This window comes from Athene cunicularia (assembly GCF_003259725.1).
Source record: "Athene cunicularia isolate RWA chromosome 17 unlocalized genomic scaffold, athCun1 chr17_part1, whole genome shotgun sequence".
NCBI classification, from domain to species: domain Eukaryota; kingdom Metazoa; phylum Chordata; class Aves; order Strigiformes; family Strigidae; genus Athene; species Athene cunicularia.
In genome coordinates this window covers 10656566-10668317 of record NW_020799122.1, presented here as the reverse complement: position 1 = coordinate 10668317, position 11752 = coordinate 10656566, and the positions used below count along the sequence as shown (strand labels likewise).

The following is an 11752-nucleotide window of genomic DNA, read 5'->3' as shown; positions in this document are numbered from 1 at the left end:
GCCAGCGCTCCCCACGCCAGAGCCAACGCCAGGAGGCCAAAGCCAGAGGAGGCCGAAGCGGCCGTGTCGCCCCCACCCAGTGCCAGTCTGGCCCCCAGTGCCACCGGCCCTACCCAGCCGCTCTCCGCCTCTGCCCCCAGGGCCGGGGGCTCCTTCGAAATCCACCCGGCCCCCAAGCCCGACCTGGCTGCCATCCCAGCCCACGATCTGCAGGCCCAGGCCTTGGCCAAGCTGCGCCTGAATTCACGCAATTCCTTCCTCTTCGTGCCCCGCCGGGAGGGCAGCCCTGCTCTGCCCCCGGCCCAGAGCGCCAGGCCAGGGCCGCCACCGTCCTTGGAGGAGAAGGCACCGAAGGAGCCCCCGAGGGCTTCCGCCCCGGAGCAGGAAGAGCCTGTCGCTTCCCCACCGGCGCCTCTGGATCCGTTGGTACCTGTGACTTACATCGATGACATTGTGGAGCCGGACAGTGGGGAGGTTTCTCCTAGGGCCAGCTCGGCTGCGAGGACACGGAGCTTGGTGGATCAGCCTGGAGGAGCTGGCCCTGAGCTGGAGATGGAGTTTTCCTCCGTGCCCCTGTACAGACCCCACTCTGCCCCTCACCAGCGGGGAGGCAGCACCTTCACTGTCGTGCCCAAAAGGAAGCCCGTTGCCTCGGGACTGCAGACTCTCACTGATGCCAGTGGAAGACCACAGCAGGAGGAGGAGGAGGAGGAGGAGGAGAGCAAAGGAAAAGGCAAAGCCGTGGAGAAGGCTGATGGGCCCCAAGCGGGGGTGTCCCATAAAAAGCGCTACCCCACGGTGAACGAGATTGAAGTGATCGGGGGGTACCTGTCCCTGGAGAGGTCCTGCATGAGCAAGACGGGCTCCCGCCGCAAGAAGGTAACTGCCTGGGGCACCTCTGCGCCCAACAGCCAGGCTGAAAGTTGCTCCGTACTACTTTGGCGTGTCTTTCCATGAGGCACTGGGTGGGAAGATAGGCAGTGTTTTTCTGGTCCTTTTGAGAGCCAGAGGCTTGCCCTGGGGCATTGGGTGCTCTTCCACCAAGTAAGTAGATGAGGGTGGGATATGACCTGTGATAATAACTACAGGGCCTCTCCCACAGTTGCTTCTTGGAGGTATGATAACGGAAAGTAAAATATTTCAGGTATTTAGAAAATTTGAGGTGAGTCACATGGTTCAAACAAGCTGTGGACTTGCCCCCTCTCCAGCCCCTCTTGCTGTGTCTGGTGGGTGTTGGCCGTGTTGAGCTCCCTGTGGTCACTGCCTGGCTTGTGACAGGGTACAGCGGGCGGCGTGGTGCTGGCGTCATTAGTTCCTTGCATTAGTGATCTATTGATAGAGGCTCAAGAATTAGGTCTCTATTAGGCAGAAAGAGATCAGCAACAACTTAACCCCCCTTGATAAGATTATGCCACCTGTCTGCTCGTTCTGGATGTGTACCTACACCTCTGATGATCTGTGAGATGTCAGTTGCTCCAAGTGTCTTCAGAGCGAATGCCCAGTTTTCTCACTGCTTGGGATCTCACTTAGATCTTTGTAAGCCTTAAATTGAGAATTAATCTATGTATGGCTTGGTGGAATGCACCTGGATGTGATAAAGACACAGTCATGCTGAAAGAGCAGGTTATTTTGTTGTGCCAGAGGAGTAGGCGTGAATTGTTTGGCTCTGAAAGCAGCACGCTGAGGTGACAAATCCCGATTTCTAGGTCTGCGATGTGACATGTTTTCCCATAGCGGGAAGAGTTGTTTGACGTTCCGTTACCTAAATTCGACTAAATATTTGATGGACTGAATCCACACGAGTGCCTGAGGCACGGAGCATTATAATTTGAGGAAATCCTTTGAAAAGGGTGCATCTCATTTAGAAGGGAGGCAGGGAGTGCTGTCTGTAGTGGCTTAACGTTGTTAAATTCCTTCATCAGAGCGCACAGTCTTTATTAATTTGATCATGACTGTTGCAGGTAGCAGATGTGGAGTGTGAGCGCCATGATATCCAGAATGAGCAAATAAGCAGGAGTGTTGATTCTTGCTCAGTGCTCCTGCAGTTTTTCCTTGTCCTCGTACAAAGAAATGTTTGAGCAGACTGGAATTGTTCTGCTGCTTCAGTACCCACTGGCTTACACTCATTCCAGCTGTTTCCTTGGCTCTGCTCAGTTTGGGGTATTAATTGGATTTACACCAAATCAGGTGTGTGGTATAAATGGTGAAAATATCAAGACAATGTGTTACAGTTATGGGTACTTTTAGGATAATGCAGAAAACAGAGGAAACCTTTCAGGACAGATGCACTTAGATAAGTCCAGCTTCTGATGCAGCTGGAGGAGCTGGTTTCTCTGTGCAGGGTGGTGCTGTTGGGGCAGCAGACTTGCTGGTAAAAGAATAAAAGGCTCAAGTAAGCAAAACCAGTTAAACGGTGTGCAGTGGAAGCCATCCTTAATGGTACAAAAAGGAGGGAGGGAGATGAGGACAGGGCTGGTGCAGCGACTGAATTGTTTAAGATTGGTCAAACTCTGGAATGGGAGCCCAGAGAAATAGTGGCATCCTTGGAGCTGCTCAAAACTTGCCTGGGGAGAGCCTTGAGCAACTGATCAAGTCAGACCTGCAGAGGTCCTTTCCCAACCTAAAATATCATATGATCCTTTGAAGTAGGTTAACAACTGTTTTGTCTGTTCAGTGTTGGATTTGTGTGACACTGGGCAGGTCATGTAGCTGTGTTCTCCACCTATGTTCTTACCAGCTTAATAGCATTAACTGTCCCACTCTGCAGGCACTTTGAAGATGAAGCGTGCTAAATACTGCAGGATGCACATACAACTGTAACAGTGTTTGCTAAGAATTATATGGGGGTGATGTCTGGCATGAGAACTTAGATAAAGAGAAGATACTAAGAGGCAAAGGAGGAACTGCGTGTTATATGACTCAGGAGGCTGAAACAAATGGGGACCCTTCAGAAAATAAGATCCAGCTTAAGGAGAAGTAGTGGAGACACAGGTTTCTATGTGAAATTAAATGAGGCAATATAGTGGGAGAAGTACCAGGTTTTGTTTCAGTTCCTTTCCTGCTAGGGGTGACAAGCATGGAGTTTGACTTAGTAGCCAGGGTTTAGAAGATGCTGATGCTGTAGCAAATGGAAAGATTTCTGTTTACTCTTAACCTAGAGGATGTTTGTGGCTTTTACTCTGGGTAGTAAGGCTGAGTGTTGATGCCTGAAAAGGAAGGAGCTAGCATTAGGACACATTCCTTGGTTTCTTCCCAAGAGATTGCTGTGTGTCGCCAAGGCAACTGGCCAAAACTAGGGTTCTGTTTTGTAGCTATGTCGGGGTTTTCAGAAACTTTATTTTGGCCTGAATTGGGCAGAAGCAGACATTTCCCGTGAGCTGGAAGCTGCAGTTCTTTGGTAAAACCAGTGTCCCTTTCACTTTTGGGGCTAGCGAAATCAAACCTGCTGCTGGTTTCAGTGAGCAGCTACCTGGGTCTTTTGGGGTGATTCTCTCCAGGCAGACCTGCTGGATAAGGCCACCTTCTGCTGACCTTCTTCCTTTCCAAACCTTGCCTTGAATTTGCTGAAAGGTCTTTAAGTGTGCTCCAGGCTCAAGAAACTGGCATTCAGTGAGACTTCAATGACTTTGAAAACTTGGTGTGCTTGCTGATACCCAGCAGGTATCTGGGCAAGATAAACATCAGGTCTAGCACAGACTGGGAATGCTGGGTTCCTGCAGATCGGCCGGTGTCTGTGCTTACAGTCAGGGCTCATGATTTATTAGGAAGGCGAGGGGGGATTGTGACAGTTTGACTGTTCTGTGAGATGGAAATTGTATTTTTCTTCAAATGCGGAAATTTGGCCTCCCTTCCCTGTCGCCTTGTCTGGCCACTGGTTGTCTGACAATGGTAGAGATTCCAGCAAAATGGAGCCGACTCAGTCCATGTCCTCCAGTCCCCATCCTCTGGGGCTTTTTGGAATGGGAAGGTGGCTGGGACAGGGTGGGATTGGGTTCCAGTGTTGCTGTGGTCTGTGTGGAGGGAGCTCCAGACCCCTGCTCTCAGCTGCACGACTGCGGGACCAGGTTATAGTTGTGACTTTGCTGTGGCCTGCTGGTGTTTAAGGCCCTTCAGGAAAGATAGCTTTATTTCTCCTTCCAGACACTTCAAATATGTGAAGCAGCTGTTTGTTTTGGGATTGGAGCTGATCTTGAGCTGACGAGGGAGAGAGAGAAATGCTGTTCCTGTGTCAGAATAAAAAAAAATGGGTTCCCAGCTCTCTTGTACAACTAGAGCTGCCGTGGTGGGACCAGGGTGTGATTTCAGTTTGAAAACTTAAGTGGAGGTTTGCAGCCTTGAACGGATGTGCTGGGTTTCAAGCAGAGCACTTGCCAGCTGCTGGAAGCGGCTGGCTGAGCTGCCAGCTCTGACAGTGAGGACAGGATACGTGTGCAGGACTGGAAGGAGACCTACTGACCTTTATTCTAAACAGGGAGTGGGGGAGAGGATGCAAAGCACTGTTGGTGACCTCTGTTCAGTGCTCGTCTTTGTACTCTGTTATTGCAGAAGAAGTAAAGATGCTTCAGCCTGATGGCAGCTCCAGGAGGAAGGGAAGGCTTTGCTGCAGGATGTGGGTCTTGGGGATCTCAGAGGATAAAACCTAGCTCATCTGAGCAAATCTTGGTTTGGTTACCTGCCAGAATAACGTACAATAAAGTTGGCAGCGAGATAGAAATCTAGGTTTCTATAAAACATGTGACTGGCATGTTGGAGCGAGTGATTGGAAAGGACTGTGAGCTGCTGATCCAGCTGGTGTCCGAGAAGTAGTCATCTGTCCTTAGGCTTCATGTTCTCTCCTTGCTGGAGTCTGGACTCTGCCGTGACGGTCCTGTGTGTACAGAATTTGCTCTGACTGTGCTCCTTCCTTATGTCTTGTTACTCCTGCAGTTAATCCCAAGTCACTGTATGTTTGTACTCTCCAGGCCCTGTTACCTCTTGGGGATCCTGCAGGAAAGGTGGCTTCTGGCCAGGCCACCCAAAGTCCTATAAATAACAAGACTTGAGAGCCAACAGACATCAGATTGTTGATGGTTTTAATGTTTTTTGCTTGTCGCAGTTGGCAGTTTGCTGAGTGCTGGAAGGTGAGCTGCAGCCTTGTGTAAACAGGGCTTTCAAGAATAAGGTTGGTGGGCTCCAACCAGCTGGAGGCTAATGCTTTCCTGCTCCTTTGCAAAATTGTCTTCAGAGATGTTCAGCTTCAGCTGAACTTCAGGAAGTTCCAGTTTATGTGGACTTCAGCATGGTCCATTATCTAGTTTTGAACTGCATGATGCCTGAATATGGCTTCCAAATGCCCACTGAAATGTCTGTTAAAAATTTTTCTAAACATCCATCAGCTTTTCATCATGGGCTGGATTGGGCAGCAGTTTTGTTAGTCTAACCTGCTGAACTTCTTGCTCTGTAGCTTTCCGTCTGTCAGTTCTGCTAGAGATGGTCTCCTGTGAGAACTAGGTGTAGGCTTGAGATGTTGGCAGGGACAAACACTTCCCGCTATTGCCCAGACCTGTTTGGAGCAAGTCTGCGCAGTGTGGAATCTAAATACTGGTGTCTGCCTGAAGTAGTTTTTTTCAGTGTGTAACCTAAGCATAACAGAAGTAAACTAACCTGGTGGTAGAAGCAAAGATTACTTAGATTCCCTCATCTGTGTTTTGGAGGGATCAGAACAAAGATTTGTGTTGTTTAGTTCTAGGAGAGCTGCGTGCTCCTGGTCTATTTTCTGCCTTGTGGCTGTTCTCTCTGGAGCAAATACGTCTGGCACTTTAAGGAGGGGCTCTAGTACATATCTGACATGGATGTATTGCATTTTTTGGTGGATGAGGTCAGCAGTGACAAGTCAGCTCAGAAGATACATGTCTTGGATGCTCAGGTGTGGTCCCTTCCCTGCAGAGGTGATTTCCACTAGTTGGCAGGTGTGAGCAGCCTGTTTCACCCAGATGGTGTGATTTTCCTGCCCACTTCTAATTCTGCTGATTTAGCCTATGATGTTGACAGCTGAAGACTCTAGAAATCAGAATCTTGTTGTAGTTACAGTTCTTAAACCACCTCACAAGCTGGCCCTGAGGCTATTGGTGGGGATGTAGGTTGTTTTTTGTTTCCTCGCTGCCTGCCAGCTCCTTGAAGTACTGGTGCTTCATTGTACTAAACCCCTGGCAGAGTGGATGAGTCATATATATCTCATCTCCATAGTGGGAAATATTCTTCGACTGAGATTCTCCGTGGCCTCACTGCTCCCATGCTTCGCCTCATGCAGCAGCCACAGTCTGAGCTGCTCCCAAATTCCCCCCAGGTTCTCTTCCCCCAGTCTCCTTCCTGCCTGCTGCTGTTGGCAGCACAGGGAATGGGACAGAAGAGCTAAAATAAAAACTCTTACGCAAATAAGAGACAAGCCTGCCTTTGAAGCTGGTTAGGATGTACCCAGGGCTCAGCCCTTGCCAGAGCTTGAGAGGAGATTTGGAGAGCTTTGCGCTCTGAATTCTGATCATGTGGATTACAGTTAATGTTATCTTAATCTCCTTAATCTGTGGACCAGATTGGAAGTGGTTTATAATTTTCCTCCATCTCAAGTATTCAGGTTGCCCTGGGTTTGGGTTGTTGTCCCCACTCTTGCTTTTTCCAGTACATGGTCATGGTGGTCTGGAGAAGAGCTGAGGAAGTACACAGTGGGGTGGCTAGGGCACAGGTCTTGCTTGTCTGTCTTTTATGTGGCATATGGTAGGAAAAATTAAAACGTTTAGTTTCCAGGTTCAGTGGCAGTGAAAGAAATCTCAGAGTTGCTGCAGCAGGAGCATCTCCTTCACCTCTGGTTGTTCTCACTCCCCTCCTGAGTGAAACCTGGGCAATTTAAAATCTATTTACAAACCCAGACTCTTCTTAGCGACTGCAGTGGGACACGGGTATGCCATGAAGCTGTAATGGTTTCCCTGTTTGGACAGTTTGTGTAGGAAGAGTCACATGAGGCATCTGTATCGCACCAAGAAAATTCACAAACATCCTGGGAAAATCTGGACTGAAGGAACTTGGTGCTGATGTTTTCTGAGAAGTGCCCTTCAGATGATCTTGGGAACTTGGCAGGACAGAGCTGCTGGTTTTGTAAGCATTTGAAAGACTACAGGCAAGCTGAAGAAAATACCTTTGACATTATGAAAGCAAAACACTTGTGTGTTTAGAGAAACTGTATAGCTAGCAGCTAGTGAAAATGCAGGTTTGAGGGCATATCCATAAGCCTCGTGGTGAACTTTCTGCACTTAATCACTTCTCTCGAGGAAGTAAGTATCTTTGCATATTAGTAGTACAGAAAAAAAGGCAAGAGAGACATGAACTCTGTCATGCAGCTAAGACTGTTCACATCACTGAAGCCATTTGGTCCTGAAGTCTAGAATGAGCTCCTTGCCAAGGTGGGAAGTAATTCTGTTCCCAACCTCCCCATGTTTCCTGGGAAATGATGCTCCATCTGTCCCATTTCAGCTGGAGACTGTTCACTTGCACCAAACCGAGGTATTTGTCTGGGCTGCTCTGGTCAGTCTTGACTGCACAGAAATGTTTGTGGGTGGCACCTCCCAGTGCCTTGTAGCCACAAATTGTATGCTGAGTTCCCTGTAAAGCAGAATCCTCTGCTGTTTGGGAGTTTCATATGGTGTCTGTGAAGATACCAAGTCTTGACACTAATTGTATCTTGTTTATGCCTGCTGTCTTTGTGTATTCAGATGAGATTTGTTTTGTATATGTAGGGAGATTTGTCCAATTCTTATGAGCCAAGTAAGTAATAGTTAAATTGCTTGTTAAACTGTGGCAGGCTCTAGCCTATCTGCCTGCAGATGTGCGAAGGAATGAAGGGATCCTTGGGTGAATAGCTGCCTTGTACTGTGTCAGACTGGGACTCCAACTGCCCTGTGGTTGTTTGGGCGCTGGAATCAGTTCTTGTCCAACACATCAAGGGAAGAGTTAACAAAGCCGCCTGCCCTGTCATGCTCTCCAGGACTGTCCCTACCCTGTCACTTCTCATCAGGAATTTGAAACTTCCCTGTGTCTTGTACAAGGAGTTTAATATTTCGAATCTCCATGCATTGCTCCTATCTGCCATGTGCTTCAGCATATTGATTACACAGAGCTGGCTTTGTGGGTTGCCTTGTAAATGGAGACTTTCTTGTTTTGCCTTGTGGCTCGGGAGCTGGGGTGCGATCCTGGAGGCAGCCTCTACTTTGCCAGCAATACAGTCCTTCCTTGACGTGCTACAGCTGTAAATCTTTAGTGTTGCTAGCTCTATTCAGTAACTCTGTGATGCAGTTAATAGTTGAGCAGAACTCTGTTACTCTCAGGAAACACTTCTTGGAAATGCCTGATTGCTCAAGATCCAGCCTATGGTGGAGCAGTCAACTCTTGTGCCCCAAACCTTAAATTTTTGTACAGAATAGTACACTTCTGTAGTGTTATCTGCAGTTCTGGGCATATTTGGGCTGCTTCAGCCATAGCAGTACAGAGTTAATTTGATATAGGAACCAAGCCTTACTCCCCTCTATTCCTAGGGGTACTTGTCAGGGAAAAACTCTTTTCTTCCTGTGCCAAGGAAATGCTTTATTGGTACAAAAGCTCCTTATCTTCTGAATGCTAGCAAATGCCTTGGTAATATTCTGATGCTACTGCAGCCCCCAGGATACTATTTTGGTCTGCCACGCATAGAGATTTTGCCTGGAGTTACTCAACAGTTTGGGCTGACACATGGCTGTGTTTTCAGGACATGTACAGGCACATAGATAAGCTCATTGCTAACTCCTGTGAAATGGCTCATTCTCCCAAAAATGCCTTATCTAAAAGTTTCAGAGAGAAAAGTGCATCGCATGGGAGTTGTCTAGATCACTGCCTGCAGGTTGTAATGAAAGAAATTAAGGTCCTTGCAGAGTTATGCAGTTTATGAACGGCTCCACTACCTCCTTTTACGGAATCTGCTGACCTGTGAGAATGGTTAGACTGCGTCAGATGGAAGGACTAGGGTGAACCCTTTGGGGATATTTGTCCACCATAAAATACCTGCTTATAACCTCTGTTCCAGTCTCACAGTTATTTGTGCAGGCACCTTCCCTTTCACCCCACAGCGGTGTGGAGCTGGGAGCTTGTTCAGTGTTGAGAGATCCCCCCACCTCTTTGCACAGATCCTGAGCTCTGCTGGGCAGAGCCTTCACCAACCTACCGAGTGGGTTTTGGTGTTTTAGGAGCTTTCCTGCCCAGCTTGGGGGCTGTTTCTTGCAACCCTGTATGGGATGCTCTATATTGACAGGCTGCCTGATGCACTTCCAGCTGCTGCAGTTTTCAGGTATCTGGGTGGGCTGTCTTGAGCTTTTGTCTCATTGACCAAATCCTTAGACAACCAGTGTAGCAGCAAATGTAGCAAAGCTCAGTGTAAGACGGCACAAAAGCGCAAGGTTCTTCAGAACACTGATTTTGTTCAGTACACTGATTTTGTTCATGCTTGTTCTCTCGGAGAGATCAGTCACTTGCTCTTTTGTATTCATGCTGATTCATTGTCCTCCCTTCCTGCAGATATCAGCTGAAAGCCTCCTGCTGCTGCTGTTGCTGAGAAAGGAGAAGGCATTTGATTGACCAGGTGTGAAAAGCTGCTTTAAATCACACCCAGCAGCACAGTGGCAGCCCATGCATATCCTAGGGAGTCCGTACAGTCTCTAATTTTTGTCACTTCAGGATTATATTGCTTGGGAGAGAGGATGATTAGAGGAAGAATAGTATCTGAAAAGAGCAAATATTGATCCCTGGTGTTACTCAGCTGTTTGGATCTTGTGAAATACTTGGGTAGCATAACCACATTAACAAAAAATTGTTGTGGCACTCTTGTTGCCGTGCAGCAGCCGCTGCCCGCTTACCTAGTCTGCAGCATGTGCTGGAGGTACTGTGTGATGTTAGCAGGAGAGGAATAAACTCCCAGCTGGTGTGTCACAACTTGCCATCCCATCTGGCTCCTCCGCACGTGGAGCGGGGACAGCAGTGGTGTCCCTTGCAGCCTCCTGAAAGAGCCACGGGTTTGGGAGACGGCTGCTCGCAGTCGCTCTGTGGGGATGGGGAAATGGGCTCAGTCGTTTTCAGTCCCACTAGAGGCTGCTATGATGGGAATCAGTATTCTGACTCTACTTGCTGGAATATAGTTAAAGGGTGACTATTTTTCTCTTTTTTTAATGCGTAGAATGTTGGTTTTTTTTTTCCCCCCTGTAAGGTGAGGATTTGGATTGCCGAAGAGGTTCCTATTTAAAAGGTATAAACCACCCTACGTTATCACGTGCTGCCACATTTGCCAAGAAGCAAATGTGATAAGGGGTGGAGAAAAGCCACACTAGAGACTGCTTCTGGAGTTGATGCAGACTAACCCCATGGTTCTCTCCTGAGACTTACGGTGATATCCCTGATTTGTGAGAAGCCATTGGGCATTTGCTCTTTCATTAACTACAGAGTCTTGCACACTTTCCCACCTCAGCTCTTGGAGGCGAGGTATCTGCTGACTTTCATTGTTCATGTCACAGGTTGGTTCCTGTAAACTGTTTATTTTTATTTCTAATATGTCTCTGTACATGGGGACTCTTTTGGGTTGATCTGGGTGCAGACTGGGTCCTGACAGCCTGCATCCCCTGAAACAGGGTTGATTTTTTTTTTTTTCCCCTTTTCTAAATGAGCCCTGAATGACTACTCAGATTTATGCTTGCTAGGTAATGTTTACCCTGGCTTCTATTTCCTGGGTACTCTATTACTCATTACTGTTCAAATTCTAGCAAATAAGTAAACGATTTTTGCTATGGCAACAAGAATCTGGTAGCTGAACAGGACAATATTCCCTGAAAAGCCTGCCTTATTCTTCCCAGTGTGGCTCTGATTGCTGGGCAGAGTATTAATATATTGATATATGGCTTTGGGTTGTACCTTGGTTTTGTGACGCAGTTCTGGGCGAAGCATTCAGCTGAGCAAATAGTGACAAATCCCTGCAAACATCCACAGCTGAAGGATGCAAAATTCTTCCTTTCCACAACTGCTGGGGCAGAAAGAGAGGAACCGCTGCTGAGACCCAATGAGCAGAGCTCTCTGGCTGGGCTTGAGTGCGCTTGGCTCTTCTAGAATACATTTTTCTTCTAAAGGAAATGACCTCTTTGGCCTTTTGTGTTTCTATAAAAGTTTATATGGTCTGGCAAGAGGCTGCAGGCTGTGCAAACCTGTTGTCTGTGCCACTACTGGGTTCTTGAGTTAGTTTTTTTCCAGATGGTTCCTGGGCCTGAATCTGCCTGTGTTCCCTACACACAGTGCTCAGCTCTGCTCATTAGCAGAGGGTTTCTTAAGGCAGTTATGTTGACCCACGTGTCCCCTCGTTTTGCTTGAATAAGTTTCCCTCCATCTGCTGCTGGATCAAGCAGAGTTGCTTTGTGATTCCCCTGAAACCACCTCATGCTTGGGGAGGGGAGCTCATGAGGGAACCCAGGCCATGCCACGGCAGGTTTATCACTTTGAGTCTTGAGGCAGCTTTTGGGGCTCTCGCTCTGTGTGGGCAGGGTTGACCGAGTGCCCGGGGGTGTGTACGGGTGCGGGGAAGGCGGCCGCTGGTGCGGAGCCTGTTTGCCTGTTGTTCCTCCGGTGTTTGCTTGGCCTGGGTGCGTCCCAGTGTGTTACTGCAGAGCGGCCGTGGGGCTCCTCCTGCTTCTTGGCAGCAGCACACTGGGTACGGGGG

At 48.2% G+C, this 11752-nt stretch overlaps 1 protein-coding gene across 1 annotated transcript in view; it reads left to right on the top strand.

Moving 5' to 3' along the window:
* Nucleotides 1–11752, top strand: part of TPRN (taperin) — a 20046-nt gene that overhangs the window by 262 nt on the left and 8032 nt on the right. The window contains exon 2 of the mRNA XM_026860690.1: nt 6–879. Within this exon, the coding sequence (XP_026716491.1) occupies nt 6–879 (874 nt within the window). The remainder of the gene's footprint in view (nt 1–5; nt 880–11752) is intronic.